Below are 27,383 nucleotides of genomic sequence, written 5' to 3'. Positions count from 1 at the left end.
CCCGCCTACTGACCGAACAGATATTAAACAAAGTCGTGCCGATTGACGGAATCGCCGACCAGTCCGAAAATTTAGATTTTGTGGAAGAGACCGTCAGCGATAGTGAAGTATGAAAATGACAGTTTGTTACACAAATCGCAAGCCGGGGGGAGGAGGGCCTCGCGGTGGGCGTGGCCAAATCGCGGTTTGGTTGCATCGCAGCGCACACACAATGGCTGCTGGAAAGAGGGGAAAGCAAACAATTTTTAGGCCCGCCGCGTCCAGCAAAAAATATGAGAAAAAAATTATTAAAAATCCGGGGAATAGTTGAAAGTGAAGAAAAACGCCGTAGAAAGGATGTTAACGCTCCCACGGTGAGTTTCACGCCAATTCGGGAAATTGTTACGGCGTTCTTCAATTAAATTATCGGGGTTATTCAAATTATGAGACAGGGGTGAGCCAGACTAGAGGAAACTAAGTTTGTGTTAATCAGCGCCCAGTTCGGGACTTGCGAGAAATTATATAGAAAACCGGGGGGGTTAAAAACTGTTATTTGTTTCTGTCACGTCACGTTGCGCGCGAGCGACTGTCAATAAGCAGAGCAACGCGTGTATAGTTGCAAAAAAAAAGTTGAGAAAAGTTGTCAAAATATTGTTTAGTTTAAGATTTTCTCTGAATATAATACCGAGGATATCCGTAGCGAAATCACGCGCGTTTAAGTGCGAAAAAAAAAAAAAAAAAAAACGCATGCGGCAAACATGGTGCGAAAGTTTTGACACATTCGTGCACGCGATGCGAAAGTAAACACAGAGTTTGCGGAATTTTGCTAAACATGTTATGGCTTTATTTTCTCACACAAGGTACGCAGTTATCGCTTTTGAAGTTATAAACAATGTTCTTATTGACTGCATTGAAGGTGTCAGTGAGTAACAAAGTTGCACTCTGGGTCATTATCGGAAGAGAAAGTTGCTTGTCAATATCGCAAACAACCAAAATGGTGGGAGAAGTGAAGGGGGGACAAATTGTGGGATGCTGAACCCTTGAATGATCATCTGTCCACATTGTAGCCCAGCTGAATGTCCAACACAGTAAAACTGAATGATTGGGACTAATGTTAAATCTGTTTTGCACTAATGACGCGAGTTTGATTTTACATGTAGCACTAAAAAGTCAATAATCATATCAAAGTTGTTAGTTGCTGTTCGGTCGCTGGGTGTGGTGCAGTTTTGTAGAATGTCAGAGCAGATTTATTGTATAGCTTTCAATCAGATAGTTTCAATAGGATATGTTGAACTTGGGTACGCGCGAAAATCTACCTCAGTGTCAAATCTGTGCTTTTAGGGAAAGATATGTGCTATAGTGTGATTTATGTTGATTTGATGTTTATTTGACGTGTGTGGCGGGGTTATAAAGAGAATGTAAAGAGATGGGAACGAAGAACTTCCATCCTTATTGCTCCTGGATGTTCTTGTTGTAATAGCCATTGAGATGAAGGGGGTCATCGGGTTTCCCGCGCAGTTGTTGTGAATGTTCTGCTGCTGGTTGAATATGAGCGCGAGCGAGTTCGGAATCTTTCAAACACAACAAAACATTCGAATTTACCTGCTGTGTAGAACTGTGTGGAACGGTTTGGCGGGAAAAGTCGAAGACTTCTCAGTCTAACATGTTAAAATTGGTATATTCAGCCCTCTAGATTTGACCAGTCTCTTACTTGGAAACTGCATTCCAGTGGGAGAGTCAAAAAGGTGAAACTGTTGTTATGAAATGTGTAATGAAAGATTGATTTGGTGCAGGGAAATGTTTAAGGATGATTGAAAGCTGCACTGTAAACCCTGATGCTCAAAATAATGAATTGTTTTGAGTAGGGTAAAATTAAACCATACAAATTAGTTCAAATAAATTAACCTCGAGTATTTAGAACTTTCTCTTTCTTTTGAGTTCACGAAACTTACACCTTTTAAGTAACATGAATTGTTTAATGTTTTGAGTTTAATGAACTTGTCTCTTTACATTTACAGGAACTTAAATTTAATGTCACTGGACAGGGAGAGTAAATGTTCAAATGAAGTGTTGTGTAGTGTGTCTTTGTGCAAGGTGAATGTAAAGGGAGATACTTGTTATTGTTTAATGTTTTGTTGCGTTGTTTAGAAGATTTTCTGTCATGTTAACATTTTTAGGGGGTTACCATTATAGCGAATAGTGGAGCTTGAGATTAGATTGAGGACAGGGACAATATTAGCTTGTTTTACAGTATATTGATATACTTGTTGAGCAATTGCTGCTAATCAAAGCATGGTTAATCCAATTAGCATGCTAACATTCACTGTACTAGCTTGTTCTAGCTAGCACTAACTAGCTAGGTTTCCTTTACTTGAAATATTTAAGTTGAGCCTACATGTTGATTTTAAGTTTAGCCAAAGAGTTAAAGTTAATACCATTAAAATGCATGAGTTATTGCATGAGTCAATATTTCAAGTTAAGAAACAAATCAACACGCATGAGTAGTACAAAATCAAAATCTGACAGTTCTGCTTACTTAAACTTAAAAAAATTGATGTAACTGATTACCTCAAATTTCTGCTAACTTATTTGGGTTTACAGTGTTTGAATATCTTGCTGCATTTTCTTATATTGAAAAATTGCACATAGACTAACATCTCTAAAGTTAAAGACGTTTCTAATTTGTAATCTCAAAATATTCATTTAAATGTGATTATTTTAGGTTTAAATTTATATGGACTGAATTTTATTGATGCCCACTGAAATTTAGAAGAATCATTTCAATTGCTAGCTCATCTTCCATAACTTTAATTGCTAATTAATGCAATTGAGGATTTGAAAATTACAAGCTAAATTTAAAATGTGATTATTTATTCAAACCCATTACAAAAGTTAAGTCTAATGTTATAATGTAGTTTTATCATAAAACAATTCTGTAAAAGTCAAACCAAAAGCTTTTGTGCAGAACACTGTCATTCTTTAAAAACTGTAAATGTTTTAATCGTCATAATCTTGATAGGAAGATTTAAAACTATTCAGTCATGATTAAATTAATCAAGCATTTGGAAGGAATTTCTTAGATTATGCTTTTAGGTTTGCTCTCTTAATACAGCAAAAATGATATTGTAATTTGAAAATTAGAAATTATGATAACCTGCAGACCTTAACAATACATACTGCCAATTTAAAGACTTCAGTTTCACTACAGTTTATAACTTTTTTTTTAGACAGTATTGATTTCATTTAATATTTATTATAGTTAAGCTTTGTGTTGCAAAATTCCAATTCAAATTGTATCTAAATATGTGTTTTTTTAAAGGATTTAAGTAGTCATTTAATTATATACTGTGTGTGTATATGTATATATATATATATATACAGGGTTGGGGAGTAACGGAATACATGTAACGGGATTACGTATTTAAAATACAAAATATAAGTAACTGTATTCCATTACAGTTACAATTTAAATCATTGATAATTAGAATACAGTTACATTCAAAAAGTATTTTGATTACTGAAGAGATTACTTTGCATTTTATTGTCATTTGTTTCATTTAATATTTAGTCCTTTCAGATGGAAAACATTTATACATGTAAATTATGTGATCCAAAGTGCATTTGAACAGCGGTGAAACACTTTCTTATGATGTGTTACATTCATACGAGCAGACAGAGAAGTAAGTTTGAAGTAAGTTTGGAGCAGAAGAAATAGAAATAAACCTTGTGTAAATTGTCAGCTTTACGATAAGATAAAATGCTATTTCTAACCATTTTACATGCACATGTTACCAGACATGATCATATTTTTTTATCAAGAAAATTCACGTTAGATCATAATTAATTTTTTCTAGTAAGACCTTTAATATTAGGGCAAAAATCATATTCTTGATAATAATTTTTGTATTGTTTTCCTGTAAAAATATCGAAAAATCATTCAAACAAGATCAATATGATTTATCTTGTTTTAGAAACAACACGGCATAAGATATTTATGTTTTTCAGAGAATGTATTTTTAACATGTGTATTTTGTCTTACTGTACTGGCAGAATTTTTATAGTCAAAACAAGTGAAAAAATCTACCAGTGCTGAAGAAGTAATCCAAAGTATTTAGAATACGTTACTGATCTTGAGTAATCTAACGGAATACGTTACAAATTACATTTTACAGCATGTATTCTGTAATCTGTAGTGGAATATATTTCAAGTAAGTAAAGTAATCCTCCCAACCCTGCATATATATATATATATATATTGTAATACTTACTTATTAAATTACTAATTAAATCCTTCAAAAAAAAAAAAAAAAAACAATGTATAATTTTGTAGAAAAATCTTTAAATGTAAGTCTATAGTGTCAAGTATCAATTCTAGGTGACAAACCATTTATTATTTCTATTCATATTTATTCAAATAAATATGTGTATATTTTAATATAAATCTTGTCATTTGTACTGAGTTTCAGATAGGTCTTAAAAAGGTGTACATTAAATGCATCTATTTGCATTAAATAAAACAAATGTAAAGTGTTAGAAAGGAACAGTGTGAGAGATTAATGTCTATGAAAGCATTCACTCAGACTTGAAGCATTAATTGACTGCATTTAAGGACAAGCTTACAGCTAAGTCATGTCTGTTTGGTTTTCTACAACTTTTTATTTCAGATATACTGGAAAGGAAAATTCTATCATCATTTACTCACCCTCATGTTGTTCCAGCCCTGTTTGACTTTATTTTTTCTCCTGTGTGACCTGTGTTCTATGTTGCTATGTTATGTCACTTTCATTGCAAAAAAAATAAATTAATAAAATAAAAAGTGATTCATTTCTAGGTAAAGTTTTAGAAAATAATTAGGCAAGTGGGTATAAGAGCGTAAAAAATTTAAAGGAGGACAGCTCTCCCACGCTACTGTTGCATGTTTTGCAATAGGCTGATCCAACCTCGATATAACCGATAATTCTTCCCTACAGCTGTTAGATTATGCAAGTCTAGGTGTCTAGTATACTAAACAAGTTGTGTTCTCAGTTTAAAGCATGCTCTTGTGTACACTCGTTGCATGCTGTGTATAATCTGAAACTCATGTATGTTTTTAACATTTATATACTATTGATTTGCTCCTGCTGCATTGTAATTTAATTCAGAGGATTAATAAAAATACAATCCTATCCAATAGTTGAAAGGTGAATAACAATGTAGGCAGATCAATGTAGGATGTTGTGATCTGGCTGTTCTTTTAACATGAACATGGGTGTTCAGTGTTGTCAGGCTGAAGATTTCTTTCTTGTCTGAACTGTGCACAACACATTTATACACATAATCCTCTAGAAATTGCACGTGTCTCCCTCTCAAACAAGGTTTTTCTGGCTATCATTAGTCCAGTGATGCATAGAGTGCCCCCAGTTGTACAACTCTGGAAATGCAACATACTAAAATCTTAATACAATATACACTCACTGAGCACTTTATTAGGATCACTATGGTCCTGATAAAGTGCCAGACATGGTCCTCTGCTGTTGTAGCCCATCCGCCTCAATGTTAGATGTGTTGTGCATTCTGAGATGATATTCTTCTCACTACAATTGTACAGAGCAGTTATCTGAGTTACCGTAGACTTTATCAGCTCGAACCAGTCTGGCCGCTCTCCGTTGACCTCTCTCATCAACAAGGCATTTCCGTCCACAGAACTGCCGCTCACTGAATGTTTTTTGTTTTTGGCACCATTTGGAGTAAATTCTAGAGACTGTAGTGCGTGAAAATCCCAGGAGATCAGCAGTTACAGAAATACTCAAACCAGCCCGTCTTTTCCCCATTCTGATGGTTGATGTGAACATTAACTGAAGTTCCTGACCCGTATCTGCATGATTTTATACATTAAACTGCTGCCACACGATTGGCTGATTAGATAATCGCATTAATAAGTAGGTGTACAGGTGTTCCTAATGAAGTGATCGGTGAGTGTAATTTATATATATTAAAAAAATTTAGTGTTCATTATATTTTTTACTTTTTCTTAAAGCCCTCAGAAAAATCTCCACATTACTTAGCTGTAAATCTGTAATGATACTTTTGTAATATTAGGGTGCGTTCCATTTAGAAATGATCTTCCCTAAGATCTATTACCTTGGAAGACACTGTGAGAGCTTTGGAGGTATGAAAATTGTGGGAAAATTCAAAACTCACATTTTAAGTAATTTTTATGGGAAATTCAGTTTGGAACGACCTTAGAGCATTTCTATCGTGATTGTTATTCCTTGAAAAAGGCCTCTGAAGGCATCATTTATGCCATTTGGACTGCAGGGTTAGTTTTTTTTTTTTTTTTTTTTTGGCTATATAATACAATTAGAAAGTAGCTACTATTGACTTTTGTCATGATAGAAGAAGGCAACTTGTCAGAGATGTATGTTTGTTTGTTTTACATGAAATATTCTTATTTCACATTACAGTATATGATCATTGCTTGTGTTTACATTTAGTATGTTAGCATGTCTTATTGCATTAATGTTCGTGAGGAACATCTGTGCTGAAGAAGATATTGTATTTGCAACAAATTTTCTAGATTAAATTGAATGCACAAATAAGGATTTTGAGACTGGTAGGAACAGTTCACCGAAAAATGAAAATTATTTTATTATTTTGCCCACCCTCATGCCATCCCAGATATGTGACTTTTTTCTTCTACTGAACACAAATGAAGAATTTTAGAAGAATATTTCAGCTCTGTAGGTCCATAAAATGCAAGTGAATGGTGACCAAAACTTTGAAGCTCCACAAAGCATATAAAGGCAGCATAAAAATAATCCATATGACTCCAGTGGTTAAATCCATGTCTTCAGAAGTGATATGATAGGTGTGGGTGAGAAACAGATCAATATTTAAGTCCTTTTTTACCATAAATTCTCCTCCCTGCCTAATAGGTGATCAATATGCATGAAGAATGCGAATCACCCCAAAAAAAAAAAGAAAAAAAAAAGAGGAAGAATGTGGAAGTGAAAGTGGTGATTCATAGTAAAATAAAAAGGACTTAAATATTGATCTGTTTCTCACCCACACCTATCATATCACTTCTGAAGACGGATTTAACCACTGGAGTCGTATGGATTACTTTTATGCTGCCTTTATGTGCTTTTTGGAGCTTCAGAGTTCTGGCCACCACTCACTTGCATTGTATGGACCTACAGAGCTGAGATATTCTTCTTAATATCTTTGTGTTCAGCAGAAGAAAGAAAGTCATGCACCTCTGGGATGGCATGAGTGTGAGCAAATGATGAGAGAATTTTCATTTTTGGGTGAACTGTGCCTTTAAATGCCAGACGTGGTACTTGGAATGAAAAGTTTGAGAGCCACTGGTTTAATCATATTATCTCTGTCTTTCTTGTAGGGCCTTGAGTCTCTGCTGTATTGAAGATTTGGGCTTTCTATCTCTGTCTGTGCTGGGACACATCGCACGTGTCCACCACATGGCTTGCTGCCGCTAAGTTGCAATGGCAACTGTCACTCCTAATGACTGCCCCACCACGGCAGAACGCTGTCGAGTGAGGAAGAGGAGGGTGGAGGGGAAAGCAAGGAAGAACTTCTCCTGTCAGTTGTGTGAGAAGCCCTTCAACAGCTTGGAGAAGCTGAAGGTGCACTCCTACTCCCACACAGGAGAGAGGCCGTATCGCTGCACACACACCGACTGCACCAAGGCCTTCGCCTCCAAGTATAAACTGCTCCGGTAGGCACTCTCACAAATACATTCAATCTTTCAATCATTCAAAATTTGTAAACAGGTGAGTGATCTGAGACCCAATGCCAAGTTGGACGTATTCCTAGATAAACATCCTTTTTGGTCCTGGAACAACATTCCTGTCAGACAAACATTGTCCTAACCCTAAACCTGACCTGGTAAAAGTCCACCAGCTAGACCAGCACCAAACCAGCCTTATGAAATCAGGCAAGATGGTATAAGGGTCAATGATGTGATGCTCATTTTTTGTTTGGATCTATTAACCCAGCAAACAGGGGACGTCCCCCTAATGTTTGCCAATGTCTGCTTAGGTCTGCATTTGGTTAATTTTGTAACATTCGACACAGGACGTTCCCAGACTATTTTGGTCATTAGCTACAGGTTCCATTTTTTTTGCCTGGGCGAAACGTTCTGAAAACCAAATGTCCCTGTTTCATCCCATCAACATCTCTTTGTCTTTGGTCCCTAAACTGACGCTTTCACAATATTTATCTTGCGTTGCCAAAATGCTTGTAATGGTAGGGATGCATTTTACAGATAAGGGTGTATTTACTTTACTTTCAAACATTTGCAAAACGTATTCATCCGTATCCATGTGTTGCCTTCTCTCATCAGACCTACTGAAACCTTGTTAATTTTTCAGAAATTTTGTTTTACCGTAACTCAGGCTTTTTATAGAATCAGAATCAGAATCAGAATCAGAATGAGCTTTATTGCCAAGTATGCTTACACATACAAGGAATTTGTCTTGGTGACAGGAGCTTCCAGTACACAACAATACAAAAACAGCAATAAGACTTTTAAAAAATAATTAAAATTGAATAAAAAAAATAGATAAATATTGAAAAGAAATAAGTATATATAGAATACACAATAGACAATTTATATATATATATAATGTACATATATAAATACATACACATACATATACACATATATTAATATATATATATATATATATATATATATATATATATATATATATATATATATATATATATATATATAGGGGGGTGCAGGGAGCAACCAATAATCCTCTCAGCAGTCCGAACTGTCCTTTGTAGTCTTCTGATGTCTGATTTCGTAGCTGAACCAAACCAGACAGTTATTGAAGTGCAGAGGACAGACTCAATGACCGCTGAGTAGAACTGTATCAGCAGAGCCTGTGGCAGGTTGAATTTCCTCAGCTGGCGAAGGAAGTACAACCTCTGCTGGGCCTTTTTCGCAATGGAGTCAATGTGGGTCTCCTACTTCAGGTCCTGTGAGATGTTAGTGCCCAGGAACCTGAATGACTCCACTGCTGCCACAGTGCTGTTTAGAATGGTGAGGGGGACAGTGTTGGGGGGTTCCTCCTAAAGTCCACAGTCATTTCCGTGTTCAGCTCAAGGTTTTTTTGACTGCACCAGACAGCCAGCTGTTTAACCTCCCTTCTGAGACTCATACAGACTCATCGTCATCTCGGATGAGGCCGATGACAGTGGTGTCATCTGCAAACTGCAGGAGCTTGACAGAGGGGTCCTTGGTGATGCAGTCATTGGTGTAGAGGGAGAAGAGTAGTGGGGAGAGCACACATCCCTGGGGGGCACCCGTGCTGATTGTAAAGGTGCTGGAAGTGAGTTCCCCCTGTCTCACAAGCTGCTGCCTGTCTGTCAGAAAGCTGGTAATCCACTGACAGATAGACATGGGAACAGAGAGTTGGTGTAATTTAGTCCGGAGAATAGCTGGGATGATGGTGTTGAAAGCCAAACTGAAGTCCACAAAAAGGATCCTTGCATATGTCCCTGGTCTGTCCAGATGTTGCAGGATATGATGCAATCCCATGTTGACTGGATCATCCACAGACCTGTTTGCTCGATAAGCAAATTGAAGGGGATCTAGAAAGGGTCCAGTGATGTCCTTCAGGTGGGCCAACACCAGTCTCTCAAATGACTTCATGACCACAGACGTCAGGGCGACAGGTCTGTAGTCATTAAGTCCTGTGATTTTTGGTTTCTTTGGGATGGGGATGATAGTGGAACGTTTGAAGCAGCATGGGACTTCACACTGCTCCAGTGATCTATTGAAGATCTGTGTGAAGATGGGGGCCAGCTGGTTAGCACAGGATCTAAGACATGCAGGTGAAATGCAATCTGGGCCCTGTGCTTTCCTTATCCTTTGTTTTCAAAAGACGTGGCTCACATCATCTTCACAGATCTTAAGTGCAGGTTGAGTAGCAGGAGGTGGGAGGAGGGGTGTTGCAGGAGGTGTTGGTGTTTATGTGAAGTGAAGGTCAGAGTGGGTGCGGGGTGTGAGATTGGGCCTTTCAAATCTGCAGTAGAACACATTCAGGTCATCAGCCAGTTGTTGTTCCACCACAGGGTTGGAGGTAGGAGTCCTGTAATTCGTAAATTGTTTCATGCCACTCCACACTGATGCAGGGTCGTTAGCTGAAAATTTGTTTTTCAGCTTCTCAGAGTATCTTCTTTTAGCCACTCTTGATTCCCTTATTCAGTGTGTTCCTGGCCTGATTGTACAAGACTTTATCCCCAACTCTGTAAGCATCCTCTTTGGCCTGACGAAGCTGCCTGAGTTCTGCTGTAAACCACGGTTTGTCGTTGTTAAATGTTAAATAAGTCCTAGTAGGAATGCACATATCCTCACAGAAACTGAGATATGATGTAACAGCTCGTCCAGGTCTGTGGCTGCAGCCTCAAAAACACTCCAATCAGTGCAGTCAAAGCAGGCTTGTAGTTCCAGCTCTGCTTCGTTGGTCCATCTCTTTACAGTCCTTACTATAGGCTTAGCAGATTTTAATTTCTGTCTGTAGGTTGGAATTAGATGAACCAGACAGTGATCAGATAGTCCCAAAGCTGCTCTAGGAACAGAGCGATATGCATCCTTTATTGTTGTGTAGCAGTGATCCAGTATATTTCTGTCTCTGGTTGAGCATGTAATGCGCTGTTTGTATTTGGGCAGTTCACGTGTGAGATTTGCTTTGTTAAAATCCCCAAGAATAATAATAACTGAGTCCGGTTATTGTTGTTCCGTGTCTGTGATTTGATCAGCCAGCTGTTGCAGCGCGGCATTCAAACACGCGTTTGGCGCGATATACACACTCACCAGAATAAACGAGGAAAACTCCTGCGGTGAGTAGGAAGGCTTACAGTTAATAAAGAGCGCTTCCAAATTAGGACAGCACGTCTTCTTTAACATTATTACATCTGTACACCAGATATATATTTACATTTGGCAGACACTTTTATCCAAAGCAACTTACAGTGCCCTTATTACAGGGACAATCCCCCTGGAGCAACCTGGAGTTAAGTGCCTTGCTCAAGGACACAATGGTGGTGGCTGTGGGGATTGAACCAACAACCTTCTGCTTACCAGTGCAGTGCTTTAGTACACTACACCACCACCACTCCAACTCAATTTTTTTTTACACCAACTTTCATTGAAATAAAAGCATGTTCCACCGCCTCTCGTTTTCCCCGTTAACTCCACGATCCGCTCTGAACAGCTGAAAGCCCGGCAGATGTAATGCGCTGTCCGGAATGGCTTCACTCAGCCAGGTTTCTGTGAAGCACAAGGCAGCAGAGGTTGAAAAGTCCCTGTTTGTGTGGGTGAGGAGATGTAGTTCGTCCGTTTTGTTAGGGAGAGAGCGGAGATTCGCTAGATGAATGCTCGGCAGCGTTGTTCGAAAGCCCCGCAGTCGGAGCGCACCTGCTCGTCTCCCTCACCTGCGTCTCATAGCGTGTTTAAACAACACAGCCATGCCTCCGACTAAAATGTCAAACAAAACGTCTGAATATTCAAAATCCGGGAAAAGAATGATTGGTATATGCTGTCGAATGTTCAGCAGTTCGTCTCTGGTAAAACTGACTGGAAAAAGATTACTAGATTACTAAACACAGGACAAACAAACAAAAACAACAAAAAAATAGAAGCGCTCCACACCGAGGCGGCCATCCGCAGCACCATCATGATGTCGACTTTGATGTTTCATTTGAGGTAGATGTAGATTTGGTCAGTTAAATGTGTGCCATAATGTAATGGAAACAGACACATTGTAAAGATGTATATTAAAAGTGTTAGTGCCATTATTACAAATGGATAGTGGTAAAATTGATACATTCATTACGAACAATAATGACTATGTCACCATAAGTCTCAATGTTGACATGTCATGCAATTACACATGCAAACAAGAATGACTAAAGGTTGGCATAGCATGCAGAAATTATTGTAGAAATTAGATTTAACAGAATGAGTTTCTTCTGTGCCATTTGAATCATCATTGAGTCTGTGTCATGTTCTTGGCGCCATCTCCTGGTGGCCATATGTGATTATAGTTATTGATCACAAGACTGTCTGACCAAATATGGAGGACTATCACCATTGGTTGGAGCAATCTGAACCAAATCCGATTGGTTTAGTATTCCGTGACGCAACAGCATTTCTGATGACGTCATCTGATTCAGGAAAGCAAATGTGTTTGTAGCCAGATAGCAAGATGCTGTGTTCACATTGTGCTTCATGTGGGTTATCTAATGATCTAAGCATTCGATTACTTTTTGTGTGGGCTCGTTTTAAAGATAATTGCCTCTTCTAATGGGGCTTTTCCACTGCAGGGTACAGCTCAACTCGACTCGACTCTGCTCGCTTTTTGGGGGTTTTCCACTGTGGATAGTACCTGTTACCTGATCCTTTTTTTAGTACCACCTTGGTCGAGGTTCCAAGCGTGCCGAGCTGAAACTAAATGTGACGTCAAAACCCTGCAGATCACTAATTGGTCAGAGAGAATCGTCACTACCAGCGTCACTGGATTTGCGACACGGGACATCAACCCGCTAGTTTTAAAGTTAGCAACAGCGACAGCAATATCATTTGTTCACGCGACTTTTGATTTATAAAAAAAAAATGGCTGTGCGCAAAACCACGCCGTGGTCAATAAACGAGGTGCAGACATTCCTCTCGTTAGCGACGAACGAAATGACGCTAAACGAAAAAGTATTTCATTAAGTGTCTCAGCTGTTGGCCACACACGGCTACCACCGGACCTACCAACAGTGTAGGGAAAAGTGAAAAAAAAAACTTAAAAGTGAGTACAGAACCATCAAGGACCACAACAGCCAGAGTGGTTCAAACAGAAGAAAGTGGAAGTGGTTCGACCAAATGGATGCAATCTATGGCAATAGACCAGCAAGAAATGGGAGGGAGAGTGCCCTGGACTCAGCGTTGTTGGAGTCCACGATGGAGGATGGTACGTTTTGTTACGTTAACTCTATATTCTGCTTGAAAGCTTCACTTTATTTAGTTGACCAGCTGCTGGAAAGCTTGCTTCTAAAACAACCAGGCCAATTTAACTGTTACACTTTTGTGAAATCACCATGCAACAACTGCTTTATGCAGCACAATGAGCTAGTAGCTAACAGCTAGCGGTCGTGTTATTGTTTATGGTCAGTACTGTTTGTGTCGCGTTTAAGATGATGTCACGGCAGTAGAGGCGGCGCAACTATGACGATCAGCCTATAATCCCACCCACGTTGAGGCGGCACTACACCGCAGTGGAAAAGCAAGCTCAGAAAAGTAAAGCGAGCAGAGTCGAACCGTAAAGTGCAGTGGAAAAGTGCCATAAGTAATGGTATGTGATATTTTATTAGGGGTTCAAGCCCAAATGGCTGAAACCCTATTTTATTTGTAAGGATTATTATTATTATGTTTCTGCCCTAAAACTGATCGTGCCGACTAAACCGGAAGGCTTAGAAACTTGAAACTTTGGGGAATGGTAGTACTCTGGCTGGCTAGCCATACGCATTGGCCAAAGGGGGGCGCTACAGTAGGGAAAATGTTTTGGGGGCCATAACTCTTGAATCATAAGGCCTAGAAACAAAATTATTTTTCCTGTGATTCCTTGCATCAAGGCGAATCTTTTGGAATACCATAACATTTTTGCTCTGCCCTTTCGTTTTCCCGCTATTTTTGATTGTTTGAAAAAAAAACTAGTCCTAGGCCGTTCGCCCGATCGGAACCAAACCAGTGCAGAAAGATTCAGCAGAGTCCCAATATGAAAAGATATCAAAAGGAATTTTTAACTTTCGATTCACCTCAAACGGTAAGCCAAAATGTACATAGTGGTATAAATCATGAACGGAATGAGATATTATTACCAAATTTGGTACACATATGTATGGGGTCATTCTGAGGACACATAAAAAAATTGCACTACATCTAAAAATCTAAAAATGTCTCTAACTATGGAACCCTTAGTCCGTGTCTTTGTCCAAGGTACCATCAAAGTCTATGAAGACTCTCAAGTCTCATATCTTGAAAAATATGGCCGCCATCAACCAATCAACGTTTAGCAGCTGCTAGATAGGGTTTGAAAAGGAAGATCGGAACAAAACGTGGTAGGGCTATTTGTCTCTTGGCCCAAGAGGTCTGTGCAAAATGTAAAAAAACAAATTGGCCACTGGGAGGCGCTAAACTGTTTTTCATGCATGTAAATCATTGTATATAGCGCTGTGTTTCACTCAGACACACGTTATTCATACCATATGACAGATTTCCTAATTCTGAACAACTTTGCCTCAAGAAGCATTGGTGTGAATCAAATCGTTAAATATTTAAGATTATTTAAAAAAATACTTTTTCAAACTAGTCCAAGGCCATTCGCCGATCGGAACCAAACCAGTGAAGAGAGATTCTCTGGAGTTCCCAATATCAATAATTATCAAAAAATGTTTAAACTTTCGATTCATCGTCACAACGGTAGGCCAAAACGTTCAAAGTGTACATGGCCACTTTTACTTAAATGGTTATAACTATTTAACGGAATGAGATCTTATCACCAAATTTTGGAAATTTATGTAGGACGTCAATCTGAGGACACATGAAAAAAATCTCACACCTCTGCCTCTTGGTGGCGCTATAACAGTCATGAATGTAATATGCAAATATGTTTTTTGCATATGCAAAAAACGTGGCGTATGAGCAACACCTGTTCACATGAAACATACAGTATATGTCAAAAACATACTTAGCTATACTCGCAATATTTTCATCTGTGAGTAAAACAAGTAGGCTGATTGTATTCTACTCTTTGAGAGCTTTCCAACAACATATGACACATGACTATTTGAACAGTTTGATGTTTTTACTGATTATAATAATATGTACAGTGCAAAATTTTTAATAAATTATCAAAATGGAACACTTCTGATTTGTCTGCAAATTTCAAAGCACTTGCTCAGTTTTGGTCATAATGCCTGCATGCATTGTAAAGTACAGCTTCTAAACTTTTAAACGATACCTATTTTTTGTGTTTGTCCAGGCAGTAGTTATTAATATTTTTATAAAAAGATCAATTCTCGCAGGCTTAAAGAACTCTACATGAAGACATTCTTCTGTCCACCAAATCAAAGTCAGGCCATTTGAAATATATATATATATATATATATATACACACATACAGCTCTGGAAAAAATTAAGAGACCACTGCAAAAGTATTTACTATTTATAAGTATGTGTTTGAGTAAAATGAACATTTGTGTTTTATTCTATAAACTACTCACAAAATTTCTCCCAAATTCCAAATTAAAAAGACAATTGGTCAAAATAACAAAAACATATGCAGTGTTTTCAGACCTCAAATAATGCAAAGAAAACAAGTTCATAACACAATACTAATGTTTTAACTTAAGAAGAGTTCAGATAACAGTATTTGGTGGAATAACCCTGATTTTCAATCTCAGCTTTCATGTGTCTTGGCATGCTCTCTACCAGTCTTTCACACTGCTGTTGGGTGACATTATGCCACTCCTGGCGCAAAAATTCAAGCAGCTCTTCTTTGTTTGATGGCTTGTGGCCATCCATCTTCCTCTTGATCACATTCCAGAGGTTTTCAATGGGGTTCAGGTCTGGAGATTGGGCTAACCATTACAGGGCCTTGATCCGGTGGTCCTCCATCCACACCTTGATTGACCTGGCTGTGTGGCATGGAGCATTGTTCTGCTGGAAAAACCAATCCTCGGAGTTGGGGAACGTTGTCAGAGCAGAAGGAAGCAAGTTTTCTTCCAGGATAACCTTGTACGTGGCTTGATTCATGTGTCCTTCACAAAGATGAATCTGCCTGATTCCAGCCTTGCTGAAGCACCCCCAGATCATCACCGATCCTCCACCAAATTTCACAGTGGTTGCGAGACACTGTGGGTTGTAGGCCTTTCCAGGTCTCCGTCTAACCATTAGATTACCAGGTGTTGGTCAAAGATGAACAGTGGACTCATCAGAGAAGATGACCTTACTCCAGTCCTCTACGGTCCAATCCTTATGGTCTTTTGCAAACCTCAGCCTGGCTCTTCTTTGCTTCTCATTGATGAAGTGCTTTTTTCTAGCTTTGTACGACTTCAGCCCTGCCCCTAGGAGCTTCACCCCAGCTGCCGTTTGCCATTCTTTTTGTTGGTCACTTGATGTCATCCTATGGTTGTTGAGTGATATTCGAATGAGTTGGCGGTCATCCCAGTCAGTGGAGAGTCGTTTTTGCCCTCTGCCGGTTTGTAGCTTTGTTGTCCCCAATGTCTGCTGCTTGACCTTGTTCTTATGAACTGCCGTCTTTGAAATTTTAAGGATGGAAGCAACCTGACACTCACTGTATCCCTCTGCCAGTAAAGCTAGAATTGAACCCTTCTTTTCCTCACTGAAAACTTTTCATTTAAACTCTTTTGGCATAGTCAATAGTTTTTTTTAGTCCAATTACGTTTGAGGTACTACTAGCACTGTTTTTGCCATCCAGCTGGTCCTATTGCAAGAGGATAGTGATGACCACAGCAGTGTTTTTTTTATACTTTTCCTCGTTAAATAAGATTTGGTTCAGGTGATCACCTAATCACCTAATTTTTTGTGTAGAGTGCCATTAATATTTTTCAAAAATTAATGAAACCAACATGGACACAAATACTACATTTCTAGCAACTAAACTAGATTTTTACAAGATTTCTCATTTTTATAACCTCGGACAAACTTATTTGTAAACGACCCATATACCAAACTGCATTTTCCAACATTCACATACTAACTGAATATCTTCTGGTATAGTCAACTATAGGGATGACAATTTTCAGATACTTTCATAATCGACTGTCGTGTATATTAAAGATCAATGAATCAATTAATTGTTAATGTTAATACTGCAAAACGCACGGTGCACGCTACTGTTTAAATATAATTTAAATTAATACACTTAAGAAATACAAGTATTGGTGTTTTCCTCTTAAAATATTTTTAGTTCAGTGTATTGTAATACATTTAGGCTATGTTTAGTACAAATGTTTGAATTGTTTAATTAATGTGAATGAATTACTGTTAATAACAAATTGAGTTCATTAAAACGTCACGCTGTGGATCATGGGACATTTCGAATTATTTTTATTTATTTGAAATCAAGTCAAATCATATGACAGTAGCCTACGTAACATACCGTTTCTCTGGTGGTGGTGAGATATCAGCTGAATGTGCTTTCCTGGCGATCACTGATGTAATTGTAGGTTGGGATGAAACAAGGAGGCCGGCAGATCAACAGTGCTTGTTGTTATGTTGTACTTTAACACACTATCTGTATGCAGAAAACAATGTTAATTTATAGAGAAATGCTCCAACACTGATTGTGGTTCTTCTTCTGTGATGTGACATCCAGCTCGCAAGCACCCTCTAGCGGTGGATGACTGTATAGACAGTCTTTTCAACATCTGCTGGCATGATTACTAAATGCATTTGTCATGAAATTAATCGACGATCAATAAGCTTAATCGATCAAATTATTAACAACAATTAACTGAGTATCAGTTAGTCATTAACATCCCTTGTCATCTAACAGGAATGCGTATTTGTCTCCGTAGGCACATGGCCACACACTCGCCAGAAAAGACACACAAGTGCAGCTACTGCGAGAAGATGTTCCACCGCAAAGATCACCTGAAGAACCACCTCCACACGCATGACCCCAACAAGGAGGCTTTCAGCTGCACGGAATGTGGTAAGAGCTACAATACCAAGCTGGGCTTTCGACGGCATCAAGCCCTGCACGCCGCACACCGCGGAGACCTCACCTGTCAGGTGTGTCTGCAGCAATACCCAAGCACCCCCCTACTGCTGGAGCACCTGCGCGGCCATGCCGGAAAAAGCACTACGGCGACTAAGGAGAAGCGCCATCAATGTGAGCACTGCGAGAGGCGTTTTTACACCCGTAAGGACGTGCGACGGCACTTGGTTGTGCATACGGGACGCAAGGACTTCCTGTGCCAGTACTGCGCCCAACGGTTTGGCCGCAAAGACCATTTGACCCGCCATGTCAAGAAGAGCCATGCTCACGAGCTGCTAAGGGTTAAGGCAGAGCCTGTGGATTTGATGGAGCCACGTTCCTCGCCAACATCTGGGCCTCTTGCTTTGAGATATCCGCTAGGTCACGCATCTTACTCGCCACCGCCGCCCTTGAGGGCGGAGCTTGAAAGTTATCTCCTAGAGCTACAGGCCGAGGATACGCCCAAGCTGAGTGCTGCTGCCACAGCGACTGGAGAGACGACGACATCCCTGGACTTCCTGTCTCCACTGTTTAATTATCTGCCTTACAACCAAGGGGCGGGGGCTGCTTTGGGAGTGCCTTACAGCCAGGAGGAGGGGCTACCTCTACCCACGCCCATGCAAGACATGCCGGAGTCTCTTAGCCTCCTTCACACAATCACGCACTCACACACGTTCTCACAAACCAACGCACACACTCCCACTTATACACACCCGCCAACTCTGAATACAACCACCACCCTGCCTCGCTTCCACCAGGCTTTCCAGTAACCCAAATAGATACACACATTTATTATTATTATAGCACTTAATTACTTTTATAATCAACTTAGCCCTTAATCCAATTCAAACAACCTGGTCTCATAGAATCCCGTTAATATACCAACATTTTTCAAAAGGATTTTTGCGTGGCTCGTTGTACGTATCGCAGCAGTTTCCTGGTGAAAAAAACACTAGAGGTGCTACAACAACAAAGACTTATTCACTCACACAAATCAAAAGAAAAATGGCAGACTATCAGTTCATAAACATCTAAACACTTTTACTATAGTGCATGACTTGTAAGGCAATACTTTTTTTAATGTTTGCATTTACAAGCTTGTACAGGTGTGACCAATTTGCACGGTAGCTCAACTGATAGAGCGTTGCACCTGTGATATGGGGTACGAGTCCTGAAGAGCACGCAAGTCGATATGTGAGCCAAAAGTGTTATATAAGCACCACTAAATGATGCGGTTGTTTCAGCAATTGCATTTTTCATGTCACATTTGCTTTTTATGACACTATCGTTTAGGTTTAGGTTTAAGGTTTAGGGTAGGGAGGTCGTTTTTTGTATACCTTTATAGAGCATTAACCTTAAAAATCTCCTCTTTTTGGGAGAAGATGTAACTCGCTTTTAGTGCCACACAGTGAACATTTCACCTCGGAACTGCCACGATTCGTGAGGATATAGCTGCAGACATTACTCCAAAAAGGGGTGGGATCTCCAAACCTCCATTAAACATGTAGGGAGCCCCTTACCTAACCCTTTCTCTAACCTTAACCGTGAGTGGAACTGACGCCCCCTTTTGGAGTTGGCACAACCCCCTTTTGGATGAACCACACCCCCTTCTGGAGTAACCCCACCCTCTTTTGGAGATCCTGCCCCCATATGGAGGTCTCCGGCCTGCAGCTATGCCTTCTTGTGATTCGTCTAATCATTTTGTAAAAATGTCACCACATTGGCGTAATTTTCAGGCTGAATGAGATCAGGCTGGATTCAAACAGGCACAGAGCCTCACTAATACTCGCCAAGGCAGCAATCACCTTCCTCAAGCCAGTGCTGCATTTCGAAGGTATCTCTTAAGGACAATGTCACACTTTAGGTCATTTCAAGGGATTACAAATGCATTTCATATTTGAGTTTCTGAACAGAGGTGTTTTAGCAATCATTTTTAGCAATGGAGGATGCCAAACATCGCCTGACAACTGTAACTAAACATGAAATACGCTGTTTATTATGAGTGATTTTTTAGAGCAGGGCTCAGTTTGCAGTGATGTTTCGCTCACAAAATCGACAGAGAGCATAGCTTTTAAAGTCCTCTCATTAGCACTTTGAACTTCTGTTGGTGTTGAAGTTCCATCAAAGCTACAAGATATTTTGTCTAATGTTGTTTTCGTCTGTTCATTGTAAGGCTCATAAACTGTGGGGTACCAGCGTTTTAGTGACCGTGTCACAACTCTTCACAGCCAAAGGCAACCAAACCCCTCATAGCTATAGAGTGGAAGGCTCATCTCGTTACGTTTCTTGTTTCGGATTGTTGTTTGTTTCGTTTTCGTTTTTCATGGCTGTATGCCTTCATGCTGCTGCTCGTTTTAAGGGCCTCAAAAGGACACCTGCGCAGAACTGCTTCACAATACAAACCAAGGGAAAGATGAACAAAGACTCATTCTCACACATATATACACACCCTCTTTCTCTCTTTCTCTCTCTTAAAGAAATAATTCACCCCACAATGAAGATTCTGTCATTATTTGCTCACCCTCATGTCAGTCCAAACCCGTAGGCTATTATGTTTTCCATGGAACACAGAAGTACACATTTTTTATAATCTGTATGCAGCTCTTTCCATTCTTCTTAGTGTCCACGAATGTCAAACTTTATTTTAAAATTAATATTATACATTTTATTTGTGTGGCACCTTTTATACATCAAGTGCAGTGTAGGGTACGTTACTTTTAAAAAGTATTCCACTGGGGCCTGGGTAGCTCAGTGGTAAAAGACGCTGGCTACCACCCCTGGAGTTCGCAAGTTCGAATCCCAGGGCATGCTGAGTGAGTCCAGCCAGGCTTCCAAAGCAACCAAATTGGCCTGGTTGCTAGGGAGGGTAGAGTCACATGGGGTAACCTCCTTGTGGTTGCTATAATGTGGTTCGTTCTTGGTGGGGCGCATGGTGAGTTGAGTGTGGATGCAGCGGTGAAGCCTCCATGGCGTGAAGCCTCCATGGCTATGTCTCCGTGGCAATGCACTCAACAAGCCACGTGATAAGATGCATGGGTTGACGGTCTCAGACGCGGAGGCAACTGGGATTCGTCCTCCGCCACCCGGATTGAGGCGAATCTACATGACCACAAGGACTTAAAAGCACATTGGGAATTGGGCATTCCAAATTAGGGAGAAAAGGGGACAAATCCAAAAAAACAAAAAAAAAAAGTATTCCACTACAAATGACTAATTATTTCTCTAAAATTGTAGTCATATTACTTTAAAAATTATTTAATTGAAAACGTTTCACAATACTAATTACTTTACTTTTAAGTTACTTTCTAAAACACTTTTCCGCTCAACAAATTCAAAATAATGTATTTCTTCATTGTTCATTGTACACACAAGTCATACACTCAACACCTCACATTTCTCCTTCACAATTAATCGTTACGGGGCCATAATTCATGTATTCTACATAAAAAATATATTAGAAATAAGCATAACTCTATAATGTACTTAAAAGTAATTAAATTAATTGCAGTCAGTAACTGTAATCTGATTACAAGAATTTAAAATGTAATGCATTACACTACTTTTTTTTACTATAAAAAAGATTACAGTAACTAATTACTTTGTAATTGAATTACACCCAACACTGATCAAGTGCAGCTCAAAGTAATTAAAAATTCAAAGAAAGTGACTGCATTAATATAAACAAAATTATTAAAAAAAAAAAAATATTTACATTTAAAATGTGATAAAGAAATAAGACATTCATCTTAGTAAATGAAAAATAAAAAGGAAAAATTTGCACATATACCATTCCTCCATATCAACCAAATGTTAATGAAAAATAAATAAATAAATAATAATATTTATAATAATATATAAAGTATATATATATATATATATATATATATTCCTCCACATCAACCAAATGCTAATAAAAAATGAAATCAATAAATAATAATGATAATATATACTGTATGTGTGTGTGTATGTAATATATATATATATATATATATATATATATATATATACTGTATATATGGATGCTTGGACAAAACAAAAAACATAAAAGTAGTACATTTGACACACACTATATTACAAGCTTTGAGTACGGAACAGACCGACAAAGTTGATAATCTTCACCATATTGCCCAAATTCGTATCCAAATTAAAAAAGTGCATCATTGATGCCAAAAAGCCATTGGTTCGCATGTGTGTAAGAATGCAATATGCTATTTTGTGGTCCTTTGAAGAAGAAAAAAAACAACAACAGCATATTGGTTTTGAACTTTTTGAAAATGAGTAAATTAGTCCGAATTTTCATTTTTGGGTGAACTATTCCTTTAAACAGTTTTACAACCTCATCCTCCAGAATGCTGGCTGTTGCACTGATCAATCCCGTCAATGAAAGAAACGAAATTCATATCAATCTTTGCTTTGTCAGCTCAAGCACACAGCACATAAAACTCTAAAATAAAACACAATATGTGACAAACCCCATTACTTCGACATACTCCACTACAAAACATTTGAAGAATTGTGCTGAGGATGTTGCTGGACTGGGAATCCAATCAGTGGACATTTGTGATGAAAGCCTAAAGTAGCGTTCACACTGACGGTGATTTGCAGCAAAAACGCCATCGCATGTCATTTATTTTCAGTGAGAACTGGCGATTTGAGGCAACAAAGACCTTTGATTTAATCGCTGTCAGTGTGAACGCACCTTAAGGAAACATTAGACATCCTTTAGAAACACATCTGTGTGTAGGTGTATGGATGAAGTATTGGCAAAATGTTTGATGGTTTTTCAGTTATTTCCTCAGAAGCTTAATCATGTAAAACCTCCATTTTGGGCATATGTTTCATAATAGCACTTTTCAGAAGAATAATATGCCTTTTGTTTTGTCATGTTATTTTTAACTATTTTTGTGAAAGTAACTTTGTTATAAATGGTTAAGATGTCATATTTAGCTCTTTAGATGATTTTTTAGCATATATACACAATGCTATATGTGTGATATTTTCTACAGGTACACTTCGTAAAGTGTTGTTATTGTTGTTTTGCTTTATTGCACAAAATATCAAATTGTCAGTCTAAGGCTTCAGCCAAACAGTGAAACAAAAAGGTCACTTCCAACCACGTACACCTTACTTGCCCCATTTATCAAGCAAATAAGCAGGCCCACACGGACCTACAGATTTCCGCAAAATTGGAACACCCGTTATTTATGAAGTCCTACACATCTCCTATATCTTGGGTGTTTGTTTTTTAACGTATTTGGTTATTTTCTTTAACACATTTACTCTCACTTTCGATTTCCATGTTTAAATCCATTCCGCCGTTTTTTGTTTTCGTATTTTTTGCCCAACAAATCAGCTCAGAGTATGGAGAAACATCTGGAGTTTCTGTCTGGGCCTGTTTATAAGGTTTCTAAAAGCTTCAGTGTTCAGTCAAATTGTGTAGAACTGGGTGTCCCGAGTGGGGACGCTACCATTAGGTCCTCCAAAATACTGATGTCATTCATTTATTTTGCTGCTGAATCATGGACTTATATTGTGAATCTATATGATTGCTCGAATGGAGAACATTATCATTGGGAGCCACAAACTTTTAACACCTCTCCTTTTCATTTTCATTGGTACCATCACAACACCATGTGTGTGTGTGTGTGTGAGTGACACTCCTGCAATGAATCTGTTGGATAATGCTGCTAATGGACAGTGTAGAACCTCTGGTGGTGCAACAGACTTTCTTTCCTCCTTTTTCCTAACATTTCAGACTGTTTTAAAGTTGGTATATGTGCACGTGTGTGTGTTTTTGGGGGTGGGGGGGGGGTTCATGTGAGCCATATTGCTAATGTATATGTAATAGCACTGTTCAGTCATGAAGTCAATTTGTAGGCCAACCTGGAAGGCTATTTCACCATGGGTTCCTTCAGGAATTTCGAAAAGGGTTTTTATGGTGCGTTCAAGTCCTCCAGGGAAGTTCGAACTTATGAGTTTGGAAATCGTAAATACGATGTGATGTGTATTCAAGTGATTTTGGTCAGAAAGAACATATCTGTTTTGCGGGTTTTACATACTAGCGAAGGCAGGATGCTTTTTTAGCACCAATGCAACAAAATTAAGATCAAAGCGATGTAAAGGGTGTGTAATTAATGCTTTTTCTACCTATTTTTTTTTTTTCATTCTAGTGCGGCTACATATAATGATGGGAAATGTAGTTTTGTTGCAAACATTTGTGGCTGCATTAACCAGCTAAATGAGTTTTATTTTCTGGCAAGTTTTATTTTTATTTTTCAATAACAGTACTAGAGGTAGACCGATATATCGGCTTTTTGGAACTATCGGTTATGGCAAAAGTTTATAGCGATAGTTGCCGATAGTTTTTTCGTCATTTCCAAATAGGCTTGTATATACTTAAATATATAATAATCCCATGTTATGCATTAAATCTTAATTTTTTTCTGGTTATTATTGTGATTTTGATTTAACAAAAAAATTGCATCTGGGATTTTATTCATTTTGGACTCTTTGTCTTTGCCCACCATAGTAAAGAAAGAATAAGCAATTTTTTTGACATTCTTTAAATTGATTTTAAAAGCTATCGGCCGATTTATCGGTTATCGGCCTTTCCCCACCACCTTAGTTATCGGTATCGGCAAAATCCACTATCGGTCGACCTCTAAACAGTACAAAAAATGCATACAAACTTAACTGCACAGTGAAAATCCTCAAGTAAAACTGAATTATTACCCATTATAATTGGCTTCCACCATGATTCTTAAATCGACACGCCCCAACTCGGAAAGTCGGGTCTCAAAGAAAATCCCTAGTGTCCCACTCGTAATTACGATTTTGTGATGGCGTTAATGTGCGTTCAGTTCCGACATGACTTGAACGCATCAACTGTGTAATGGTTTTCAATTTATGAGTAAAATAAGGTCTGTGGTAAACATTACTTTTACATTTAGTTCCACAACGTAAATTACATACAGTCATACCCCAAATGTACATTTTGAAGCTTTTAAAACATAAGCTGCTAACAAACCAGATAGCACACATACATCTCTGAGATGTCTGTTTTTTTATTTTATTTTTTTTATCCCCTTTTCTCCCAATTTGGAATGTACAATTCCCACTTCTTAGTAGGTCCTCGTGGTGGCGTGGTTACTCACCTCAATCCGTGTGGTGGAGGACAAGTCTCAGTTGCCTCCACTTCTGAGACCGTCAATCAGCGCATCTTATCACGTGACTCTATGTGCATGACACCGTGGAGACTCACAGCATGTGGAGGCTCATGCTACTCTCCGCGATCCACGCACAACTTACCACGTGCCCCATTGAAAGCAAAAACCACTAATCGCGACCACGAGGAGGTTACCCCATGTGACTCTACCCTCCCTAGCAACCGGGCCAATTTGGTTGCTTAGGAGACCTGGCTGGAGTCACTCAGCACACCCTGGATTCGAACTTGTGACTCCAGGGGTGGTAGTCAGCATCAATACATGCTGAGCTACGCAGACCCCCTCCGAGATGGCTGTTTTAGATCTTTTCATCTGGAAAGCATCACAATCTAATTAACATCTGATAAGCATCTTAAAAACATATGATTTACAAACATTCTAAATCATAAACATCTTAAAGCACCTGCTGAATGTCTAATTGACATCTGAGACATACTTACTGACATACGTCTTATAAACATCTTGCAGATAAGCAAACAACTTTAGAAATACGTCTTCCAGATGTAAACAGACACATCGAATAGATGTCTGGGTGATGTACTTGGTTGCTACATAAGACCTACAACTGCTCTCCGATTCACTAAGAATGCAAACTCACATCCATGTGGTAGTTGTAGTTCATATTTAGCAACTTGCCAGCAATGTACGTTTTTTAAACACACAGTGGCTTCAAAATTCATGTTTTGAGGTGTGGCTTTGTGTAATTTCAAAACATGAATTTCAAAGCCACTGTGTGTTTTGCAAAACGTGAATTGCTAACAAGTTGCTAAATAAGGACTACAACTACCACAAGGATGTCAGTTCACATGCTTGATGAATCAGACAGCTGTTGTAGTTCTTATGTAGCATCTTGTTAGCATCTTTCGTTTTAAAAGCACACAACAGCTTTAAAATGTACATTTGAAGTATGACTGTGTGCAATTTATGTTTTAGAACAAAACGATGAAGTCTCTTGAAGTACTGTTGACCACAGACCTTATTTTACTCATAAATCAAGAACTGCTATTCAGAAAACTGATAGGATATTCCACAGGGAACACAAAGCTTGAAAATGCTAATTATCATCTAGGTTTTAGGACTACAAACTGAACAGCTCTGTATGGTGCAACTTTTTGGGAGATGATGGATGCCACCACAGCAGTGGGGAGGGCCGTGGGGGTATTGAGATGTGAAACAGACAGCATTCCAGCCATAATGATGTGTGACATTGTGTTCTTATTGTTTCTGTAATGCCATCCTGTGATAATGGCCTGCTATTGCTAATCATGTTTATTTTACTTTAATGTATTTTACAAACTACTGTTGTACGTGTATAGCTTAAGACAGACAGAATCATATATATCTATGTGTATGCATGTGATTCCATCATGAAAACCTGCTGCCATGGCTGAAAATTCATTTTGTCTCCTAATGATGACATCATCCAAAGAGAATGTTATTTATTCACTGGCTAGTGGAGTCAGGTTTGTGTAAAGGAAGGAGAATGGCAGGCTGTTGGCAGTTGTGTATATGTGTCTGATAGAGAATTGTGTGTTTCTGTGTGTGTTCAGACGACCTTTGCTGCTATGTGAGGAGAGGAGAGATTTGGTCCAGTGTTAATACTGTCCACAGTACTGAGTGATCAATAAACATACAAGAAGGACTCACTTTATCAATTGTGTGTCAGTTGTGTTTGTGGATGTATGTAAGCAGGTGTGAACCACTGACATTTGTATTTAAAGGTGCACTCAGTAACCTTTGTCTTTGTGTCATCTTGGACGTACACTGACACCTAGTGGCTTGGATGCAGCATCATTTAAAATTAATAGTTTTCAGTTTCAGATGCCGTTGTAGAAATGTAGTATTCACAGTCAGCCATGATTATGTTAATCAATGAGTGAAAGTGTCAAACAACAGGACGGTTACTGAGATTAAGCGAGTAGTATTCAGCTGGTCATGTGATTCTAATATGGCAGCCCCCATGTGCGGACCCTCTCCATGTAGAATAAAACAGCTTTTATAAGTTTACTGATATGACTGGAGTCTTCATTTTAATGTGAGTGCTCATGATTTCCTACATATATTGCAACATTACAATTCATGTCTTTAAGCGTTAAACTTTTTTAATGAGGAAAAAAATTGTGAGTGCACCTTTAAGATATTAATGGAAACTGTTGACAAAAGACAACATTTCCTGAAGATTTGTTTTAAGCTCTGCAGTTTTCAATACTGGGTTGCTAATAATAATAATAACTGTTATAATTACTTTTTTTTAAGTTTATTAGTTAAATATAAGTTTTTTATTTAATTATTTATAATAAATATATATATGTTGCACCTTTCAAAAGCTCCAGGTCGCTTTACAATCAAATGATAATGAATCAAAATGTAAAAAGTGAATTATATTATTTTCAGTCTGTAT

The 27,383-nt window shown here is 38.5% G+C and overlaps 1 protein-coding gene across 1 annotated transcript; it reads left to right on the top strand.

The window, feature by feature from the left end:
- Nucleotides 1-217: 217 nt before the first annotated feature.
- Nucleotides 218-26,819, top strand: LOC127454216 (zinc finger protein PLAG1-like). Its single transcript, XM_051721268.1, has 3 exons — nucleotides 218-353; nucleotides 7,358-7,693; nucleotides 17,578-26,819. Exons 2-3 carry the CDS (start codon nucleotides 7,461-7,463, stop codon nucleotides 18,527-18,529), a joined length of 1,185 nt encoding a protein of 394 aa, XP_051577228.1. The 5' UTR covers nucleotides 218-353; nucleotides 7,358-7,460; the 3' UTR covers nucleotides 18,530-26,819.
- Nucleotides 26,820-27,383: the final 564 nt, after the last annotated feature.

Source organism: Myxocyprinus asiaticus, chromosome 2, assembly GCF_019703515.2.
Source record: "Myxocyprinus asiaticus isolate MX2 ecotype Aquarium Trade chromosome 2, UBuf_Myxa_2, whole genome shotgun sequence".
NCBI lineage: Eukaryota > Metazoa > Chordata > Actinopteri > Cypriniformes > Catostomidae > Myxocyprinus > Myxocyprinus asiaticus.
Note: the sequence above shows the minus strand (reverse complement) of the source record. Positions and strands in the feature narration are given on the sequence as shown.

Bases quoted from the DNA above. Each gene is read 5' to 3' on its own strand.
- LOC127454216 (XM_051721268.1), top strand. From the start codon at position 7,461: ATGGCAACTGTCACTCCTAATGACTGCCCCACCACGGCAGAACGCTGT. The intron at 7,694-17,577 runs GTAGGCACTCTC...TTGTCTCCGTAG, and splicing joins TCCAAGTATAAACTGCTCCG to GCACATGGCCACACACTCGC.